The 24,085-nt window shown below is 37.4% G+C and overlaps 1 protein-coding gene across 1 annotated transcript; it reads left to right on the top strand.

Annotated features, from left to right (window-relative positions):
* Positions 1 to 685: 685 nt before the first annotated feature.
* On the top strand, positions 686 to 22,775 carry LOC134755700 (trans-1,2-dihydrobenzene-1,2-diol dehydrogenase-like). Its single transcript, XM_063692248.1, has 5 exons — positions 686 to 899; positions 12,067 to 12,358; positions 17,209 to 17,455; positions 19,593 to 19,743; positions 20,533 to 22,775. The coding sequence occupies exons 1-5, from the start codon at positions 695 to 697 to the stop codon at positions 20,628 to 20,630; spliced, it is 993 nt and encodes a 330-aa protein (XP_063548318.1). The 5' UTR covers positions 686 to 694; the 3' UTR covers positions 20,631 to 22,775.
* The last annotated feature ends 1,310 nt before the right edge of the window (positions 22,776 to 24,085 follow it).

Here is a 24,085-nt window from a genome sequence, read left to right as displayed (position 1 = left end):
TACCGCTCTAGTATAAGTTACTCTATGATAAGACTTACCGCTCGCGCGCAACTCGAGCCGCGTGCAAGACAAACTACCCTCTTTTTATTTCTTAGTGGTAAGTGAGACACACAGATAAGGGTGTCTCGTGCTACTTGATAACACTATGCCCCGCCTCCGAGCGCGTACTTTAGGGTGACCAAACACGCTTTGAATATTTGCATTTCAAAAAGTGGCTACAATTTGAAAAATAAAAAAATATATATTATTAGTATTTCACTAAGATTTTTTGAGGACTTTTCACAACTTATATGTAACTTTTCACAACCGTATAGCTAACTGCTCATAAAGAACCCTGTATAAAAGACGACACACGGTCACTTGTTTAGGGAAGTAAGTTAAGATTGCACCAATAATTATACATTTTACATACATGTAAACACAAAGAAATTTTAGAAGAAAGAAGCCGATGGCCATTGAGTTTTATCAACAGGATGCCCCGCCACTGACATGCTAAACATATCAAAACGTCCATTTTATTGCCACAGCACTAACTGCTACTGGGTGCTAGGCACCTTTCGGGATCGGTACCGGTAGGGATCTTTGGTAGACAAGTGACGACGATTTAATATAATTTCTGATATGGTTTTGTCGCCTGACGATATATTAGTAGTTTGTTGTAATTTTTATTGGCACTGACTAAAAGTTATTCCAGATGGGCAAACAGCTCCGTTGGGGTGTGTGCGGCACCGGCATGATCGCGCACGATTTCCTCACTGCCCTCGGGACGTTGCCCGCAGACCAACATCGGGCTTGCGCCGTCGCCGGCAAGGAACGCGAACGGACACAGAGACTTGCCAGTTTACACCAAACGAGAATCCATGAGTCCTATGAGGCGCTCGCTTCCGATAACAACATAGGTATGTATATTTTGTATCTATTATAAACAGCTTGTGACATCGCTCCAAGGAACGGACACAGAGACTTGCGAGTTTACACCAAACGAGAATCCATGAGTCTTATGAGGCGTTCGCTTCCGATGACAAGATAGGTATGTATATATTATTATGTATCTATTATAAACAGCTTGTGCCATCGCTCCAAGGAACGGACACAGAGACTTGCGAGTTTACACCAAACGAGAATCCATGAGTCTTATGAGGCGTTCGCTTCCGATGACAAGATAGGTATGTATATATTATTATGTATCTATTATAAACAGCTTGTGCCATCGCTCCAAGGAACGGACTCAGACTTGCGAGTTTACATCAAGCGAGAATGTATGAGTCGATAACATGGATGGGTTTCTGGGTTTATTTTTCAATCAATTTGCTGCCTTGTAACATCGAACATGCGCCGTTTTTTGGTTTTCTTGCAATATTAAAATATATATATATTGGAATGTATTCGCAATAAATCGTACAAATATGATAAGAGTATTCGTCACATTTCTATTTCTTGCAACCTGATGTTATCATATAAGTTAATAACTTAATCAATCATGATTAAATATGTAGGCAACTGAGGGGAAATGCTATGAATTATGTCATAATCATAATTAACCTTAGAATTGCCCTCAATGTAAAACCGCTCTCGGTGCACTATCAATAGCTAATAAATACCAAGTGGCTTTTGTTTTCTAGGTATTATATAACCACGCTACGCTGCTGTAATGACAGCAGAATGGGTAAGATAACCACCTACTTGTCCCAAAAGGGGGTATTACTGCAATATGTTCTGCCACCAAGAGTGCACCACTAGCCCGTTTAGTAAACCATAGAGTAACTTATACATACCATAGAGTAACATATACTAGAGCGGTACTGTCATAGTAAATTTTGTAACCCCAGTAAATTCACTGCCATCTGTCGACACACTTTAAAACTAAAAATAAATATTTATAAAATACGATAAAATGTATTTAAATATGGATAAATGATTTTTTTATTTGCATTAATTATTTTTATATGATTTTGACCCATGTTCTTTCACTGGTATGCGTTAAAATTATAAATAACAAACGAAACAGTCAACGCCCTCTATACGATAGTAGGCCAAAACTAGTGGCGCCATCTGATCGAGAATCAAATTTTCGTGATTTTCGAGGCACGTTTTTTCCTTAGACTGTATCCATCTATTACGGAGTTATATCTATCTTTGTACATACTGTGCCTTTTGTGCCTTTGTGCCTTGCCGCTGCGCAGTTTCGCGTAATATTCCCTATTAGGACCATTCGATTTTCCTTTTTCGTCACATTTTGATAAATTTTGGTGGATAGATAGAGTTCCCTATTCTGTACAATATAAGCACATTGTCACAGTATGTTCTACAAAATCTTCCTATTAACTTACGAAAACGTATTGTATTTTGTAACTGAACGGAAATTAGGATTTCATATTTGTTCCGCTTGGAATGAGCTGTTCAAACTTACAAAATTTTGAACAACTTTGGGAACAAATCAAATTATTTTATTAAATATTTTGATTTGTGTGTGTTTTTTTTTAAGTAGTCACAGGATGGCAGCACCAGTCTCTCTCGCTATGTCGTAATTCCGTAAGGAATTCGTATAGGAGGTGCCAACGCGCACTGCTTGCCCTTAGAGTTGGTCAAAGACGCCTAGTCTAACTAAGATGGCATATAGTCGAGAAATTGACGGTAACGACGTGGCGAGGTGGCCTAGGAGTTAGTTCATGGCGTTAGCCGCGATAGCTAAAGACGCCGGTTAGAATCCGGCCTTCACCACTTCGTCACGTAAATAAAATCATTGCTTATTCAGAAGAATTTTGATGAGATTACCGCGTCATTATATAAATCTGTCAGGGACTTTTATAATTACTTTTGTTTACGTTCGTGGCCTCTTTGATCATATTTCAACACAAACATTCCTGAATCAAACGGCTGTCCGGTTACTCATCCTAAATCTGGATATCAGATTAGATGTAGGTACTCTGATGATAAGAGTACTTGTAAATACGTATTTCAACTCATTTTGAAATCATTCGCTTGTGCATCTTGCTCGCATAGACGTATTGTTACGAGCGAGATAGGTACGAGTATTTCATAAAATTTTTATTATGTATATCATTCGCCAACAAGATACGGTGCGAATAATAACATATCAAAAAAAAAAACTGGCCAAGTGCGAGTCGACCTCGCGCACGAAGGGTTCCGTACCATTACGGAAAAAAACAGCAAAAAATCACGTTTGTTGTATGGGAGCCCCATTTAAATATTTATATTATACTGTTTTTAGTATTTCTTGTTATAGCGGCAACAGAAATACATCATCTGTGAAAATTTCAACTATCTAGCTATCACGGTTCATGAACTACAGCCTGGTGACAGACAGACAGACGGACAGCGGAGTCTTAGTAATAGGGTCCCGTTTTTACCCTTTGAGTACGGAACCCTAAAAATTTAACGTTAGAATGAAATATAGTAATCACTCGACGCTTTGTGATTTTTACTCTCTCGAATTTTCTAAAATATGTGTACACGACATTATAATCATCTGTATTAGTTGACATGAACTGAAAACTTAGTTATAAAAAAAGCGTTCTGTCAATTTGTTGAGTACTGTAGCCGCCATGCAGATCAGGAATTCACGATCTTGACGTCTCAAATATAATCGAATTTAAACTGTTGTGAGACATACTAACATTAAATCATTTTACGGTTTAGACTCACTTGTTTTAGTCACTCGCGCGACATGTTTCGGAGAGCCTAGGTCTCCTTTCTCAAGCACTAATAGTGCGAGCAGCGTTCACGACGACCGTGTATTGCGTACTGCCGCTAAAACAAACGAAACGTTGCGAGTGACTAAAACAAGTGAGTCTAAACCGTAAAATGATTTAATGTCTCAAATATAGTTTTGAATTAAACAGATTAAAAGTTGCATTCGCAACTAGTTCTAATGTTCTATTCCATGTTTGTTTGTTAGTATATCAATTAAACTGAAGGAAATGTCGCGCCATGCTGTAACTCTTTTGCATTAAAAATTAACATAATCTTGCAAAGCGATTACGTAAATAGGTACTCCACGATGCTATTAACACAGGTAGGAATATTCTTCCGGGGGGGTGCCGTGGTCGACATGCTCGCGACCCCATTGCACCCCCCTCAACGGCATAGACGGAAACGCCGCAGGGGATGTTAGTGGGTATTCTCCTTTTTCCTCTGGCTAGCAGAGGAAGTTATGGGAGGAGCGAGTCCCACATACCACCCCCCAATGGGCTTCCCCAGTCCGGGGGTGAGATGCGTAAATGCATTTACCCCTGCGTCAAAAAAAAAAAAAGGTAGGAATATTCTTCACGTCGCTATGAGGTATTCAGGATCTCTTTCATGTAGGTATCAATACACTTTGAGAACGCAGAGGTATTTTTAAGTGTTTTCTGTAAATATCTCCTGAATTATCAGCTTGCATAAGGACAATTTAATATACAAAATTACAAATAAATATGAAACTATTTTGTATAGCTCAAAAATAAACACAGAACAAGTTATAAAAAAAAAATAGAAGGTCTTATCGCAATGCCGGCTGTATACACTCGTCGAAAGCCTATCGGCGCCGCTCCAACCCAATCGGAGAAGGGTGAGATGACACGAGTTAGAGCGAAACGAGAAGGGACGAGTATGCACACACTCGTTCTCGGCATGTCTTAGGATCTCTCGACGAGTGTGTACAGCCGCCGTTAAAAAGCGGTCTCTTCCAGACAACCTTTTTGTAGCGATACTTTAGGTCTTTTTAATAACTTAAAAGTAAAATTTTGTCAGAACCATTTCCCAGTGTCCAATATATTTGCAGAAAAATACATTATTATTATTTATTTAATAAAATACAGAGTATTCTTAGTATAATCATAGCCCCGCAAAACTTAATAGTGTTTGAGTGTGGGGTCATCAGTCTCTAGTTACATATGTACTTAACTTATTTAACTTAATTATATAGTATTTCTTTACTTCTTTATTATATTGCAGTCATGTTCATAATACATTAGGTGTTACAGTTTGAGGATGGTAGGTACATGACACCCTGTAAGGGCACTCAATTTTTCTTAAGTCTAGGTAATTACATGTATCTCATACAAATAGCAATTAAATCTATTTTTTTTTATACTACGTCGGTGGCAAACAAGCATACGGCCCGCCTGATGTTAAGCAGTCTCCGTAGCAACTGCAACTCCAGAGGAATATTTATAATTTTATATTTTATCGACGTATATGCAACGTTAAATGTCAAGTTCGTTTAGAAAATTAGTAAAATAATAAAATAATGATGCTAAATATTTATTTATTTATTTAGAAATATTAAGTGTGTAGTAGTGCAATTACTACAAAATATTGAGGTAGTGTATTTTTAACATAGATTTAAATTTAGACTTCTTATTTTCACATCTTATGGCTTCGGGCATACTATTAAGTAAGTATGGAATTCTTAATCAAAATCATAGGTATTTGCATTTAATATGAGTCACGATGCGTTTTGAATCGTTCGCAAATCACTTATCACCAATGTTGCTGATAGAGCTCCTTGAATGACAACTCGTACCTACAGGGTATTATTTGAGCCATACTCTGATATGGTATGGCCATATAAGCCGCAGACCGGTGGACTACGTCGGAAACAGATGCCTCAACCTCACTGTCCAAGGCCCTAGATCTCATGGCCTTCCCCGGGCGTCAAACTATCTCCATACTAAGTTTCGTCTAAATCAGTTCAGCGGTTTAATCGTGAAGAGATAACTTTCGTTCTTAATATAATGTTATTCGGGATGTAAAAGTTGTACTGATTTTTTTCCTATTGGGTGAAACTCCGTCGAATTGTGAAAAAATCGGTTGTCCTTTGAAAACATCCACAATATGATGAAACAACGTATTTTTTTTTCTTTTTTACAGTTTCATAGTATGAACTATAAATTTACCTTGCAGAGTACCTATCTATGAGAATGACATGTTGAAAATAGAAAAAGTATTTTGTCAAAAATATAATTTTTGATACAAGCCTCGCACTCACTGTCGCTCACTGTACTTTTCTTTCAACAGGCAAATAATACTCATCCAGACAATTCTCAAACCCCCAAACACAATTAGGTTGCGTTGTTTTATCACAGAACTTCAATGGCCACCTCCTGTGTGTCCATCATCAGATCAGCTCGATGGTACCATGGGAAGTGGGTCTAATTTTTAGCTTGCAAGATTTGCCCCGAACATATACATAATATGTACCTATAATATAAATACAATGCATATTATGTACGTACAAACATTGCAAGTTAAATGACCCTGTATAAGACCGCGCTGGGTCGATGTCATATCGATTTGCAGCTCGGATCCAATTATTAGCGTTCTACATTCGTCGCCGCAAAGGAAAGATCAATTGCAATTACTTAATGAAACTAGACCCACGGAGTTTTGTTCAAAATGTCAACATGATCATTAATTAACCTGAGTAAAAGGTAAATAGATAATAAAAACTGCCCATTACGTAATAAAACCATTATCAAGATGTTATCTTTCTTCTGATAATGATAATTAAAGGCAGTGAATTATTGTTATTGCTTACAATGCGTATATAAATGTCAAAAAAAATAACTACCTACCACCGATTCTGGAAAGGTTATCTTTAGTGACCGATTTAAACCCGACTTTTATGCCGAAACCGGTCGAATCCCAAAACTGAAGTATCGGTCGGACATTGCCAAAAATACCTACAATCGTATAGGTACTTAAGTTTAGGCGTGGCTAAAAGTTTCAACATTAGGCAGAAACCTACCGAAACCGAAACTTCGGTCCTACATTAGTTATTTTTAAAACAATACATACATAATACATATATTTTCCCCTCCTTCCGTCGTATTCCTAAATATTGAGGGTCGTGACCTCCCTTTACATATATTTAATATACATAATTATACTTTCATCCATTATAATAATATGTGTATGCAACATTATAAGTACTTAAGTAACATTATTATTGATTAATTGCATTAGGTACATCATACTGGTTTTGCACAGAAGATAAGTGCAACGAGTATAAATATATAGACAATTTTTGCAGGATTTTATCAATGCAAAACAATTTTATCGGTAAGGTAACCGTATTTTTTAAGCTGGCGTATTTAGTAATAATAATAACTTAAGATAACTGCACAAAAACAAGAGACAATTTTTATATGGCATCAAAAGTCTCTAATAGTCTCAAAGCAAGTTAATTCTGCATGGCATTTTCATGCAATGCATAACGTGTGGCACCGCATAATCATCATCATCATCATCATGTCAGCCGATAGACGTCCACTGCTGGACATAGGCCTCCCCCAAGGCTCGCCACTCCGACTGATCCTGTGCCGCTCGCATCCACCGAATTCCCGCGACCTTCATCAGGTCATCGCTCCATCTCGTTGGAGGCCTACCGGCAGTTCGTCTTCCGGTGCGCGGACGCCCACTCCAGAACCTTCCGGCCCCACCGGCCATCAGTACAATACCAAGAAATAAATATGACGTTTACTAACTGTACTGTATATTACACTGATTTAAACTTTCACGATTTTTACTCATTATCCGAGACCACGGGGACAACGCCGTCCTCGAAACGTCGGAGGTAAATTTAAAACTATTTTACGCGATTAAGTCCCGTGGAGATAAATAATAATGTACTATATATTACTGATAATTTGTACCGTTGAAGTCGGTGTAAAGTTAGCTGTGCAACGTACTTTATATATATATCTATATATTGTACGGTGCCACACGTTATGCATTGCATGCAAATGCCATTTAGAATTAACTTGGTTTAAAACTATTAGAGACTTTTGATGCCATATAAAAATTGTCTCTTGTTTTTGTGCAGTTGTCTTAAGAGCCAACAGGAGCTGAGCGAATTCTCAATTTTGAGATTTCAAACTGATTATCTCCGTCGCGCTGACGGGGGCGGCGCCGCCATATCCCCGTGTGTGTGGTGCACGCACACAGACGCGCACGTCATTTGCGCTCACGGACCTTATGCCTGCAAGTCGCGTCGCGGTCGCGGCCCGCTATATAGGCATATCATAGGCTATAGCTAGTTCTTACAAACTTTTTCTGTTAGCTTAGCTCGCTACCACCACTGAGCGTTTACTTATTTCCTGTAATTGTGATTTAACTTCTTGATTTTAGGTAGCTGAATTCAATATCCTTCTACAACCTGCAATCCAAATAACATTTTGACTTTTACAGGAGAGTAAAAAAACAATCATTTCTTTTCTCGTTTCCGTGCGGAAAGTATCAACTTTCGACACGCTGTGCTATTAGTACCTACATTGTGCAACGAGGGGGGTAAGTGAGATTTTGTAAAGGAGGAGTTTACAATATTCTTACCCCCGGAGTTACACACAATGGTTTTCGTTACACTTGTGATGAAAAACTAAATTTTCAGGGAAATAATTATAAAATACGGTGACATTTCAAATATTCGTCCGCCATATTGTCATTTCTTGACAGGTTAGGCATCTAAGGCACAGGGCACAGACCTTCGGCATTCAGCCACGATTGAAAATTTTGTGTAAAAATATTTTAAACGGCTATTAAATTAATCCAATTAAATATTATAAACAAAAATACTAAATTATAATTGTCAGTATTTTAGAAGTAAAACTCCCTTACACACCCTTATACTTTAAACAAAGTATTTTACTTATAACTTACTTGGTTCGTACTTCGTATGAATTAGTGACATATCTAATTAAAAAAAGAAAGCTATAACTCCCGCGGGAACAATATAGGCCTTTTGTTTTCCCTTCAGTACACCTGCATGAAATAAGATCTTTTCGAGCAAGTGTGATGAAAAACAAATTTGTCGCTCTCCGGCTTCGTTGATTAGAAAAAAAGAAAGCCTCAGGTTAGATAAAATTATCATAACAAAGAAACATGTGACATGAGATATTTCTTACGTTGATGTAATTATACAGTTTTATTAATGGTCCGTTTTTTATTTATGAGTCAGATTTTGATTAAAATAGGTATGTTTGAAGAGCTCCTAATCCTGGTCGGAATGAATAAGAAACCCCAATTTGGGACAATAGTCTAGTCTACAAAACGTTCAAGGTGGTTAAAAATATAGTGTAAGCTGTTCGCATTAAAAAACCGCAAATCGATGTACAGGTTAGCCGTTTGGTACACGTATACTAGAGGTCAAAACAAAATTATCGACCCGCAGTTCCTAAAAAAAAATCCCTTGGGAGGGGAGTGCTGAAACTTTTTTTTGTATAAAAAATCTTTTTTTTTGTATAAAAAAACTTTTTTTTTTAAACCTATCGTATTCTTCTCTTATCTATCATACGAAAGGGCTTTTTGAAGCGATTCTGAAAATATATCACATCATTACATTTTAGCCATTTTTCTTAAATTGAAACAAAAAGAATTTTCAAAACATACCAAGTTTGGGCTCCTCCAGATACGATATGGCTGATTTTTTTTTGTACAATATACCAAAAATGGTACGTGATTTCCTCATATCTAACCCAAAAACAGGAATTTTAAAAATAATTTTATTTAGTTTTTTTTTTAAATACAAAGTGACACAGTTAGGTTTAAAGATCTTTATTTTCTCATAAGAATACATAATATTCACTTACACGAGAATTAATTGTTTTTTCACGCAAAATACATTTTATCGGTGAGCGCACACTTAACCTATAACAAATAACTTAATACTGTAGGTATTAACATATATGACTTAAACTAAAAGTATACAAATTAAACTAAATTAAACAAAAAACACTTTTTTTTGTTTTTTTTTTGTCGGGTATATCAATAACTTATAAACAGAACAATTAGCAATGGAATGCGAGCGTAGTTGCTACGGCCCGGACCGGCCGTTCTACTTCAATACCTATTATACGAGACTTATGGAACTGTACTGCAGATACGGTACATATTAATCATACAAGGATACGTAATATCCATATATCCAACGGGAAATACCTCTTTAACCCTTTAACTTGACCCCAAACTTGGTATGTTTTGAAAATTCTATTTGTTTTAATTTACAAAAAAAAATGGCTAAAATGTAATGATTTGGTATACTTTTAGAATCGCCTCAAAAAGCCCTTTCGTATGATACCACACACGATAGGTTTTTGAAAAAAAAATGTTTTTTTCCATACAAAAAAAAAATGTTGTAGCACACCCTTCCTAAGGGATTTTTTTAGGAACTGCGGGTCAAAAATTTTGTTTTGACCTCAGTATGCGTGTGCCAAACGGCTAACTTGTACATCCATTTGCGGTTTTTCTTTGAAATTGGGCTTGTACGGCTGCCACTAATAGAGATACTAACTCCTAAAAATACGTATGATACCTCATTAGATTCGGAATGATGTCTAGAAAAATGTATTCGAAGCATTCCCACATAAAAAAAGTTCAAAAGCTATTAACAAAAAACGCAAACGTACCATTACGCAAAAAACAGCAAAAAATCACGTTTGTTGTTTGGGGAGCCCCACTTAAATATTTATTTTATTCTGTTTTTAGTATTTCTTGTTATAGCGGCAACAGAAATACATCATCTGTAAAAATTGCAACTGTCTAGCTATCACGGTTCATGAGATACAGCCTGGTGACAGACTGACAGATAGATTGACAGACAGTCAGACAGACAGACAGATATTATTTTAAAGGTATTAAATATTCTTTTAAAAATTAGAAAAAAATATGGTGCATTTAAAACATATCATGGAATATACTACGGTTATAAGTTGATAGTATGTAAAGTTATTTTTTCAACAAGTTAGGCAATTATTAAGTAACCACATTTTTCTCGAACTTTCGTCTTTGTTGTAAATAAAAAAAAAAAGAAAATAATTGGCGTAAAAAGTATTTCGCCTCGTGGAGCCCTTTTCATATACATACTTAATAAGATCACGTCATAAACGATTTAATAAAAGTAATACTTTATTTAAAATAAATTTTAGAATAATAGTGAAAATTTTAAAATATAAAACAATATTTTAACCAAAGTATTACTAATTCTTTTTACAATCAAATGTATGAATACGTACTTAGAACTGATACTTTTCTAAATAACGAATAAATGGACTAAATTGTGTAATTAATTTTTAGTGCAAATCACCACAATTTGCTTCTAAAGAGCAAATCAGTGACCAAAAATTATATATGATTTTAATGTTTCTTTCATATATTCAGATTTGTGTATGAAAATGTGAAACTATTATTTCTAAAATAAATTATTCGTCCCTAATTTACACAATAATTATACCAAATTTAATCTCATAGCAACAGATATGTAGAAATAGAGGCAAACTGGACCGCAGAAGCCGACTTTTTCCCTCCCTTTTTCGCGGGTTACCAGGACTTAATCTCGTAGCTACTGCGTCAGCTCAGCTTTGTATGAACCAAGGAATAATAAATAGTGTTAAACGATATCCCCTGAGGCCAAAGTGCATACTCACTTTACTTACTTCGCCTACTAAGAGGCAAATCGCGACTTTGAAAAGGTTTATCGATCTTATCACATCACTAGATTATCGACATTTAATGTCGACTATTGCCCATCACTTTTCTGTCTGTGTACGTATTTAGAAACTTGACCCCGCCCCTAAAATTAGTGCGATAAGAACAACTGCAGCTTAGGCGAAAAATCCTGCGTAAAAATCTCAAAAATCGAGGTTTTGTACTCGACTGTTTCCTCCTCCAAAACTTAACCAATCGTAACCAAATTTGGAAATCTAAATGATTATGAAATTGTCTGTGTCGGACTGTTTTGATTTTTTGGCTAATTGATACCAGTTTTGAATACCACGCCTCTCATTGCGGCATAGTCAGTGAGGCCATTTTTGGCCATGTGTGAAGGGCTCTAGCGCCTTAAAAAACAAAAATATCAAAAAAAGCAAAACACACCGACACAGATATTGACAATATTAATCTGTGTTGAAAAAATCATTGCTCTAGCTTCAAAAACCACGGAGGAAACAGTCGAGTACGTTTGTATGGAGAAATGACCACTCCTGTTGGCTCTTAAGTTATTATATATAGCAAAGTATATATTAATCAATGTATCGTATGTTACTTTATTTTCACATATGATTGTTTCAGACATAGTATTCGTGAGCGTGCTAAACCTCCAACACTACGAAATAACCAAGCTCATGCTCGAGCACGGCAAGCACGTGCTCTGCGAGAAACCCATGGGCATGACACACAAGCAAACGCAAGAACTCGTCAAATTAGCGAGGGCCAGAAAACTGTTCCTATTGGAAGGCATGTGGTCGAGGTTCTTTCCGGCCTACGATGCTCTGGATAAGCACATAGCTGGGGGAGGCTTGGGAGATGTGTATCATGTCAATGTGCAGTTCGGGGTCGAGATCAATGATATTGAGAGGAATTTGTAAGTGATTTTACTAGTTATTTTTTATCTAAAGGGGTTAACCATGGGCATGACACACAAGCAAACACAAGAATTCGTCAAAATAGCGAGGGCCCGAAAACTGTTCCTATTGGAAGGCATGTGGTCGAGATTCTTTCCGGCCTACGATGCTCTGGATAAGCACATAGCTGGGGGAGGCTTGGGAGATGTGTATCATGTCAATGTGCAGTTCGGGGTCGAGATCAATGATATTGAGAGGAATTTGTAAGTGATTTTACTAGTTATTTTTTATCTAAAGGGGTTAACCATGGGCATGACACACAAGCAAACACAAGAACTGGTCAAAATAGCGAGGGCCCGAAAACTGTTCCTATTGGAAGGCATGTGGTCGAGATTCTTTCCGGCCTACGATGCTCTGGATAAGCACATAGCTGGGGGAGGCTTGGGAGATGTGTATCATGTCAATGTGCAGTTCGGGGTCGAGATCAATGATATTGAGAGGAATTTGTAAGTGATTTTACTAGTTATTTTTTATCTAAAAGGGGTTAACCATGGGCATGACACACAAGCAAACACAAGAACTGGTCAAAATAGCGAGGGCCCGAAAACTGTTCCTATTGGAAGGCATGTGGTCGAGATTCTTTCCGGCCTACGATGCTCTGGATAAGCACATAGCTGGGGGAGGCTTGGGAGATGTGTATCATGTCAATGTGCAGTTGGGAGTCGAGATCAATGATAATGAGAGGTATTTGTAAGTGATTTTTACGTGATTTTTAGGGTTCCGTACCCAAAGGGTAAAAACGGGACCCTATTGCTAAAACTCCGCTGTCCGTCTGTCTGTCTGTCTGTCACCAGACTGATCCGTGATAGCTAGACAGTTGAAATTTTCGCAAATGATGTATTTCTGTTGCCGCTATAACAACAAATACTAAAAAGTACGGAACCCTCGGTGCGCGAGTCCGACTCGCACTTGGCTGGTTTTTTTATACTATGACGGTGACGGAAAGCGGTTACCGCAGCCTATAAACGCATGCAATTTCTCTACAGGGGTATATTTGCGTTAGTCCCTTTAAAAAGGAACGTGACATTTGTTGGCCCTGACTTTTGACTTGTGTTCTACTATTGGCGACAGTTATTTTGTTATTGCTATGGATGTAGAATATAGATCTCCTAGATCTGTTTTATAACTTTATAACCATCATCTTCTAAGCATCTTGTTTTGTAATACAACGGAAATATTGCGTGACGTATTTGTATGCTAATTAGATTTATTTACCCATCCTGAGGTTAATTGCAAGTTTTGTAACCTATTACAGTTTCCTTCCTGTTCATTAGGAAAATTATTACCCATTTACCGGGTATAAATACAAACTAGGTTGGTTTAATCGAATTTAAACTACCGTGAGACATATTAACATGGCATGACATGTCGCGCGAGTGACTAAAAACACGTGAGTGAAACCGCTAAGTTAGCTAAGTTAGGTTCGTTTGTTTATGTTAATTGACATGTACCTAGTCATACAAATCCTAGTCTATATGTTTTTGTACATACAAATTATCTTATGCTTCATAATTTTCAGATCATATTTCTAAGGCAGAAAAATGTAATAAAACCAAGCACCAACTATACATGTAGACGTATTCATTTTCTAAGTTACAGTTCCATTTACGGGCATTTAACATTGCAAAATATCTTAATAGATCTTGAGCCCCGATTTGACCACACTATTATCATGGGTGATTTTAACACCTGTCTCCTTAAATCTGATCTTCGTTCATCTAAACTTCTTTCTCTAGCTACTTCCTTAAATCTTAACGTTTTACCTCTTAGTGCTACACATTTTCCGCATAACGGCCCCCCTTCCCTTTTAGATATCATTTTGACTTCTTCTCCAGATTTGGTTTCTTCCCATGGTCAGTTTAGTGCTGCTGGTTTTTCCAATCACGACTTGATCTACGCGTCCTTTAATATGCGCCCACCAAAGAAAAAACACAAGGTAGTGATGCGTAGAAACTTGCGTGACATGGATCTGCAGGCACTATATAGCGATTTCTCGCATGTTGACTGGCAAAGTGTTGAACTGATAGACGATGTTAATTTAAAAGTAGAGACTTTCAATAACATATTGCTTGCCATTTTTGACAAACATGCGCCGTTAAAACCGACTCGAGTTAAGCACTATCCTGCCCCGTGGCTTTCGCCGGATATTAAACAGCTCATGGCAAAGCGTGATCGAGCGCGCGTCAAATTGCGTCATGATCCTTCTGACAGTAATCGTGATCGTTACATTTCACTGCGAAACCGTTGCAATAAGATCTGTAGGGATGCAAGGCGCCGTTATATTCATAATTCGATCGAGGACTGCCCGCCTGCCAAACTGTGGAAATTTTTGAAGTCACTCGGAGTGGGCAAAAATCAACCAACTTGTTTGGGTGATGTCAATGTAGACGATATCAATAAACATTTTAGTACATCTTCAGTTTCTCTGGACCCATATACTAAGCTGTCTACATTGTCACTTCTTGCCAACTCTGCACGTCCTGACTTACCTAATTTTGAATTTAGCAAAATATCGCCGCAAGAAACACTAACCCTCCTTAAATCTATTAAGACCAAGGCCGTCGGTGAAGATAATCTGGGCGTGGACATGCTCATGCTCGTTGCGGACTTCATTACTCCTATCCTATCCGATATCATAAATTTTTCCTTGTCCTCGGGTACCTTTCCTTTAGCGTGGAAGTTCGCACATGTTATCCCTCTTCCTAAAACCTCCAATCCTATCTCTTTTTCACAATATCGCCCTATTTCCATTCTCCCTGTACTGTCAAAAATTATAGAACACCATGTTAACCGTCAACTCCTATCCCACCTTAATAGTAATTTCCTATTGAATCCCTTCCAGTCTGGATTCCGCCCCGGGCATAGCACTGTGACCGCTCTGGTTAAAGTCACCGACGACATTCGCCTTAATATCGAAAGCAAAAAACTGACTATTCTGGTTCTTCTAGATTTTAGTAGCGCATTTAATACAGTGGACTTTGATATTTTACTCGGTATCTTTCAATCTTTAAATTTTTCCCACAACAGCTTATCTTGGTTCCGCGATTACCTGTATGGTAGGCGCCAGCGTGTTATGCTCGATGACAAGTTTTCCGATTGGCGCGAACTCTTAGCTGGTGTTCCACAGGGAGGAGTGCTTTCTCCTCTGCTCTTCTCTATCTTCATTAATGGTATCACAGAGTCCCTTAAATCCTCTTACCATCTTTATGCGGACGACCTACAGATCTATGCAGCGGCTGGCATTGATGATATCCCTTCGCTAGTCAGTCAAATAAATGATGATTTAGAACTGATTCGCGGATGGGCATGTAACTTCGGTTTAAAGGTTAACGCACAGAAATCGCAGGCAATTGTTATCGGTAGTCCCTATTATATTAGTGGGCTCTCAGACATGGTGGTACCCGACATTCTTTTTGATGGAATTCCCATCTCTTTCTCCTCTACTGTTAGGAATTTGGGTATCACCATGGATGAGACGCTTTCCTGGTCGGCCCATACGGCTGAGGTGAGTAGGAGGATATTTGCATCTCTCCACTCTTTAAAGCGTCTCCAAAACTTCCTCCCTGTTCACACCAAGCTGACTATAGCGCGATCCCTCTTGATGCCACTTCTGGACTATGGTGACATTGCGTTCGTGGACCTCAAAGAGGAACTACTTGACAAGCTGGAGCGTCTCCAAAATGTGTGTATCCGTTACATTTTTGGTTTGCGGAAATATGACCACATCTCCGACTTCCGTTCTCAGCTCGGTTGGCTTCGGATCCGTCGGCGCAGGGATGTGCATGTCTTGTCCTTACTGTTCAACGTCCTATTCAATCCGACCTACCCTCCATATCTCTCTGAGAGATTTACTTATCTGGCAGATGGTAGTGGTCATCGCTTGAGATCGAGTGCAAACCTGACTCTCGCTGTGCCGTGTAACAAGACCCGGTCATATGCGAAGTCTTTCACAGTGCGCGCTGTACAGTTGTGGAACAAGTTGCCATTATCCCTTAGACAGTCCCAGTCGGTAGCATCACTCAAGGGAAAATTACATAAGTTGTGGCTTTCTGATGACTTGTGTTGTACTTAGTTGAGTTCTAAGATTATTTATTTAGTTGTGATAATATATATATATATGTATATATATGTATTTATGGGTATATATTTGTGTTTATATGGATATGTATTGTATATATATGTTTATTTTATATTCTAGATTACAGGTTTTAATTATTTACGTTTGTAATAATTGAACCATAATTTACTTTCTGTTCATAGTGTTCGTTTGTCTATCTTGATCTGTTTATTGTTTCATTCTCAATTGCTCAAAGGTTGACTGGAAGAGATCCCTTATAGGGATAAGTCCGCCTTTGTACATTGTATATATTTATGTTCTTTTATTGTGTTTGTAATCTGTCTTATGTACAATAAAGTGTTTACATACATACATTAACATTGAGAGCGCTGGTGGCCTAGCGGTAAGAGCGTGTGACTTGTAATGCAGAGGTCGCGGGTTCAAACCCCGGCTCGTACCAATGAGTTTTTCGGAACTTATGTACGAAATATCATTTTATATTTACCAATCGCTTTTCGGTGAAGGAAAACATCGTGAGGAAACCGGACTAATCCCAGACTAGTTTCCCCTCTGGGTTGGAAGGTCAAATGGCAGTCGCTTTCGTATAAACTAGTGCCTACGCCAATTCTTGGGATTAGTTGCCAAGCGGACCCCAGGCTCCCATGAGCCGTCGCAAAATGCCGGGACAACGCGAGGAAGATGTTGAGTTCCATTTTACATTCGTGAAAAAAATGAACATGCTACACATTTCAGAATGAAAGACCTCGGCGGCGGCGCGGTGCTCGACCTCGGCCTTTACATGCTCCAACTGGTCCAATGGATCTTCAAAACACCGCCTTCAGATGTCGTGTGTACGGGGCACAAGAGCGGCGCGGGTGTGGACGAGTCTATGTCGTGTGCGCTTAAGTATCCCGATGGGAAGACTGCGAGTATTGCGGCCCACACGAGGGTCGCTATGGGAAATAAAGCTGAGATTGTTGGCACCAAAGGCTCGGTCACTGTAAGTAGTATTTATTACTTATTTCTCAAGAACGCCTGTGCACTTAAAGCCGTTCCATCGGTTTGCCGCTGTCACTGTCACATTTCGCAAGAAAGAACAGGAAAGATCATGCGCGCCAAGTGTCAATTTTGATCGAATTTTGTCGATTTTTTTTTATTTTAAAAACGTTACCTTACAATATCGAAATTCGAAAGCTATGAAATTACTATTTAAGGTAAGATTGTTTTTGTTTTTTTTTTTTATAGTATTACATAATAAATAACCGAGTAGAGTTTGATTAAAAGTCCGAGTTAGAGGTTACTTTGGGAATTAATTGTATCGAGCGAAGTGTCATAATTCGTGTATCGGTAGCTATGTTATTAAAGATAATATAGTCAAGAACTACATAATTTTTTTCCACGTCTACGAATATCAACGCCTCTTAGAAAAACATGAGATTTTTTCGCCTTCTGGCTCAGGGAACCGCCTTAACACCTAAGTATCCTGATAAAAAAACGTTTTATCTGCTCACACACGGGTTGCACGACAAATTGTTTTTAGTAGGTATTTTTATAATGGTCTAATTTGCGAAAAATAAATAAGCTCCTGAAGCGAATCGATCATTTCTTATCATCAGACCGCTATAAAATGTAGTTGTTGCGTCATAGAATCTTAATAACCGATAAGGTGGCATCAAAACTGGTCACAAGCCGAATTTATTTATAAATACCTATATTTGCATCAAAATAATATGCAGTACTTACTTTTTTTTGTTTAGCTTGTAATTTTGGAAAAATCTCCAACTGAATGTTTAATAACTAAGTTGGAAAATGTTCCATTGACATCCACAAAGTTGCATAGAACCTTTTTTAGGGTTCCGTACCCAAAGGGTAAAAACGGGACCCTATTACTAAGACTCCGCTGTCCGTCTGTCTGTCACCAGGCTGTATCTGATCAACCGTGATATCTAGACAGTTGAAATTTTTACAGATGATGTATTTATGTTGCCGCTATAACAACAAATACTAAAAAGTACGGAACCCTCGGTGGGCAAGTCCGACTCGCACTTGTCCGGTTTTTTTTTTAAGTATAATAGAACTCTACTGAGGCTGAAATTCCGTTAATTTAGAACAAATAAACCAACAATGACAACTCAATTTCAAAGTAAAACAAACCTTGTAGCAAAAACGCAAAGTTCGCAATCAGGTAATTTAAATAAAGGTCATCCCTGAAGGCAAAATGTTACATAAATAGGGCAACAAAAAATCATCTTTGTCTTCGTTTGACATTTTCCTCTCTATTTTGTTTGTTTTCCTTAAAGAGTAAACCTTAGACGTAAAAGTAGATAACATATTGTTAGATAAGATAATTTGGTTGTTGAGTCATAAGGAGAGATAAAAAAAATAGGACATTGTTTTCAGTCGATTTTACTTTGTGTCATTTTAAGAAAATTTGATATATGCACAAACACAAAAAACTCAATTAAAGCTATTATCATAAATATAATATTACCATAAGCCGTTTTGGGTGCCCTAACCCAGGTAGCAAAGTGACGTCCGTCATATTGACGTAATAATGATGTCATAATCACGACGCTGACGTCATAATGGCGTGCAAATGCTACCTGGGGAGGAAAGTCCTGATTTTGATTTGTCTTATTTCTAGCCGGGCCAAGCTAACTCTGCAGATACTTTGCAGTGACAGACTTGTCTTGAAAAATGTCACATTCTTATAAAAATTTTTGTTTGTTTCACTTTGTCACTTGAAATGAAATGAAATGAAATGAAAAATGCTTTATTGCCACAAAAAAGTAGGTACAGAATATAAACTAACCTAATTTAAATAAACTATTCTAATAATATTAAATATACCTTATAAATCTTTAATATATGTATTTTTCTAAATAATGTGGCAAACGGTTTTGGCGTCAGCATGATGCTGAAAATGCCCGCCCATATGGGTGACACTTCAGCGCTGTTTTTCAGCCAGAACCAGATTCCCTACGCACCTCCACAATTAATTAAATATGTACACCGCGTTTCACCATTAACTTATAATAAATTAAATTAACTAAAAAAGAGGAAAAGATAGAGCCTGTGCTTATTTTATTGATTTAAGAAGAAAGAACACTAGTTTAATCTTGAATTTTTTTTGTCAGCTGGACTACTTCTGGTGCCCGACCTCGCTCCACCTCTCGGCCGCCAACAGCACGGAGTGGACGCTCCCGCGGGGCCGCTTCAACTTCCACTTCCACAACAGCGCCGGTCTCTCGTACCAGATACAGGAGTGTCACGATTGTATTACACAAGGTAAGTTTTCATTCACTTTTGAGGGGCAAATTTATTTTACAACAGTTCTGTTGTTATTTTTTAGGGTTCCGTGCCCAAAGGGTAAAAACGGGACCCTATTACTAAGACTCCGCTGTCTGTCTATCTGTCGGTGTGTCACCAGGCTGTATCTGATGAATCGTGATAGCTAAACAGTTGAAATTTTCACAGATGATGTATTTCTGTTGCCGCTATAGCAACAAATACTAAAAACAGAATAAAATAAATATTTAAGTGGGGCTCCCAAACAACAAATGTGACTGTTGTACAGTCAAGTGCATAAATATATATACATTCCCAAAGTTTCAAAAATATGTGTACGCTCTTACACCTTAGACAATAAAGTCGTGTTCACATATTTTTGAGCCATTTGTCTGGGTACTTTTATATCTGAAAATTTTGAATTCGTTATGCGGAAGGACAGTATATTGTAAAAACCGGCCAAGTGCGAGTCGGACTCTCGCACGAAGGGTTCCGTAACATTACGCAAAAAACGGCAAAAAAATCACGTTTGTTGTTTGGGAGCCCCACTTAAATATTTATTTTATTCAGTTTTTAGTATTTGTTGTCATAGCGGCAAGAGAAATACATCATCTGTGAAAATTTCAACTGTTTAGCTATCACGGTTCATGAGATACAGACAGACGGACAGCGGAGTCTTAGTAATAGGGTCCCGTTTTTGCCCTTTGGGTACGGAACCCTAAAAATGTACCCTCGTCGGTCTTCTAATCTAACCTCTCCATACCTTATCTATAATTTTCCTTTTTTCAGGTTTACTAGAAAGTTCAAAGTTGCCACTAGATGAAAGCATACTCCTGTCAAAGTTGGCTGATACCATGCGCATGCAACTGGGCGTGCTAGATAATTAACTATAACGCATTTACCCTAGCCCCACCTGCCGTTATCGGCTCATTTACCTCTGACAACGAACACTTGCAATTGTAGTTTATAATAATATCATCTCGGACAGCGAAGCGCGCTCAAATATCTGTTGTACAATCTCAATATTATCATCTTGGACAGCGAAGCGCGCACAAATATCTGTTGTACAATCTCAATATTATCATCTTGGACAGCGAAGCGCGCACAAATATCTGTTGTACAATCTCAATATTATCATCTTGGACAGCGAAGCGCGCACAAATATCTGTTGTACAGTCTGCAATATTATCACCTCGGACAGCGAAGCGCGCACAAATATCTGTTGTACCATCTCAATATTATCATCTTCGACAGCGAAGCGCGCACAAATATCTGTTGTACAGTCTGCAATATTATCATCTCGGACAGCGAAGCGCGCACAAATATCTGTTGTACAGTCTGCAATATTATCATCTCGGACAGCGAAGCGCGCACAAATATCTGTTGTACAGTCTGCAATATTATCATCTCGGACAGCGAAGCGCGCACAAATATCTGTTGTACAATCTCAATATTATCATCTTCGACAGCGAAGCGCGCACAAATATCTGTTGTACAGTCTGCAATATTATCACCTCGGACAGCGCGCACAAAATTCTGACACACATAAGCACATGACTAGTTGACTAAAGCTTATGTTAGACAGGGTGGCCCGAAAATACGTCAAATAATATTTTCTGGGATATTTTTTTTACTTTTACAAAATGTAATTAAAATACTGGTTAAAGTGAAAGGTTTTGAGGTTGTATTAGGTTGTACGTTTTGTTGTGTATTGCTAAATTTGCAAATGACTACAATGGAATAGTGACGTCATAGAATAAAAGGAGAATTGTTAGCCAATGGAATTTTAATGTTATAACTGCAGATATTTAAAAAATAAAGAATATACCAAAAGGGTTTAACCCACCCAGTGCCAGTAGTTATATATTGTGGTGATTATTCGTTATTTTACAGTACATTGGTGTACGAGTAGTGCAGTAATTTGCACTTTACGTGCCTATGTCGAAAATATGTAATAGTACATTACGATACAAGTGCGAAAAGTAGGAAATTCGCAACGTGTGGCGATATCGGCACGAGTTGCGAATTATCTTTTCGCACGTGTACCTATTGTACAACGTTTCACAGTACAATATGACCCTTTAAATTTTCGACATACGCACGTATTGTGCTAGTTACCGCACTAGGGTGGTAAATTAACACCATGTGTACTCTAAAAGGTTGTACGATACACGTGCGGATTTTCTACTTTTCGCACTTGTATCGTAATGTACTATTATTTATACATTAGCATTAAAATTAAGTAAGTCTTCTGGCGTTGATTTTGTCTAACAAATATAAACAGTCGCAATATAACACGCGAAGAAGATTTACCCCGAAACAGTCCAGTATACAAATTAGACAATAGGTATTTATTATTAATAAGTTATTCATAGGTATGTACGCAAATAGTATAATAGACAATGTATGGTTTTTTTATTAAATAAATAAAGAAATAAGCAATGTTGAATTTGTTGTCATATGAATTAAAAGATTTCAACCAATTTTGGCAGAATCGTAAGGAATAAAATGTTTATACAAAAAGCCGAGTGAAAAAAACTTAAAATTGTAAACACCTAAAACCAAAAAACAAACGTAAATAAACGTAGGTAAGCGATTAAGTCCCGTGTTTGTTTTAAAATTATGAGTGGAAATCGTGTTAGTTTAAATCAGTATACCTAAAACCAAGTTAAAAGCAAATTGTTAGGTTATAAATAATAATGTGAAATAACAATGGTACAAGTTAATGTGAGAGTGATAGTATAATTAGCAAACAATCGATATGTCGAACTATTATAATCATTTTAATGAGAAGCTAGCTTAGCCATATTATACCTACCCACCTTTTAAATAATACATGCAATATACGTGGAAATTAAGCTGCTTATACTTTTCGGTCCATTAGACTTTTCCACTATATTAGGGGTTGATACCGTAATAAAAATTATTTAGTATGACTTACATTTTACCCTCGCATAATATGACAAAAAAAATAATAGGTATCATACAGTCTGGCAAAAAAGAGTAGAAATTAAAAAGTGGCAACACTAGTGTCATCCCGTTTTTCTTAGATTGATTTGAAAGGGATGACACTACAGTGTTGCCACTTTTTAATTTCTACTCTTTTTGCCAGACTGTACCTATGTAATATTTTAATTAGGTATATGACATATCGTATCATATAAACTTTATCTAAGGGAACAAAATAATAATATTGTAAAATCAAAAACAATTTTAAAGAATCGTAAGAGGCTGCGCTGCTACATTTAATATTAGGTGTTTTTAAAGTATTTACCTCAACTAACTGTGATTGCCTGGAGAGTAATGTACACTAAACTTACTTACCTTTTACATATTTGATCAGATTGTTAGTTCGGCAGACCTTAATAGGAATTGGTTTATGTTAAGGTGACCCTATGAATAATGTTTTAGTATTATTTTTTAATAGATTAGATAAAATTCTTGTTGCCTTTCCTAACTTGTCATAAGCAATTTGCTGAAATTAAAGTACTTACCTACCTTATTCACGTTGATCAAGAGTTCGCACAACGATTTTAGTAATATTTCTTGCACTATTTTTGCAAAATAATTATATTGTGAATAAAACTCACTAATTAAACACCTCGTAAATTAAGCCTGATCTTCGAAATAAAGATATTTTATTATTATTATTAAAATATATAGGTACACAATGATAGCTGGTTTTAATTCATAATAATTACATACACATTCTTTTTTAACGCCAAGAACGCTTATAAGTGCTATGCTATGGCACAGAATAAGTAATAGTATTATCATACAGAACGGCCACGTACCGCCCTGCCCCGACTCGAATTACCTCGCCCCGCGACAGCAGATTGACGACCGTTTGCCGGCCGCTCAGTACTATTTTTAAGCAACTTACTCACACTATGACGCATGACGCCGTTCACACATAGAAACGCAAGTGATTTCTGTTGTATAGCGTGTCCGCCCTGTGGCTATGGCGTACGTTGTCAAAGAAACCTTCAAAGTTTCCAGTACGGTTTATATTTGCTTATGCCAGAGATATTTGCGCGTGCATGACGTTCTTGGATTTGACAGATGGCGTTTAAAAGGTTAAGTATCTCCAACCAAAATGGAAACAATACATAATACTTACTTTACTCTTTGATGGAAATCCACACCGGCGTAGTGTATTAGTATGTATTACTTTGTAGACAATTTTTTTTTTTTTTTTTTTTCATGCGTTCACAGGCCAGTTAAACTAAAGCCTGTAACTAATTAGACTCAACATTTAACTAATTTTATTAGAAAGGTAGTTCCGCTTAATTTACAAGTACAATATATCGTGAAATGGGCGCGTGTTAGTACTTACGGCACT

Source organism: Cydia strobilella, chromosome 3 (assembly GCF_947568885.1).
Source record: "Cydia strobilella chromosome 3, ilCydStro3.1, whole genome shotgun sequence".
Taxonomy (NCBI): domain Eukaryota; kingdom Metazoa; phylum Arthropoda; class Insecta; order Lepidoptera; family Tortricidae; genus Cydia; species Cydia strobilella.
The sequence above is the reverse complement of the archived record's forward strand: the minus strand, read 5'-3'. Positions and strand labels throughout refer to the sequence as shown.

What these genes read in the sequence shown, in the direction of transcription:
- LOC134755700 (XM_063692248.1), top strand. Translation starts at nt 695, where the DNA reads ATGGGCAAACAGCTCCGTTGGGGTGTGTGCGGCACCGGCATGATCGCG. An exon ending in AATGATATTGAGAGGAATTT is followed by an intron (nt 12,359 to 17,208) that starts GTAAGTGATTTT and finishes TACACATTTCAG; the next exon opens with AATGAAAGACCTCGGCGGCG. An exon ending in GCACCAAAGGCTCGGTCACT is followed by an intron (nt 17,456 to 19,592) that starts GTAAGTAGTATT and finishes TTTTTTTGTCAG; the next exon opens with CTGGACTACTTCTGGTGCCC.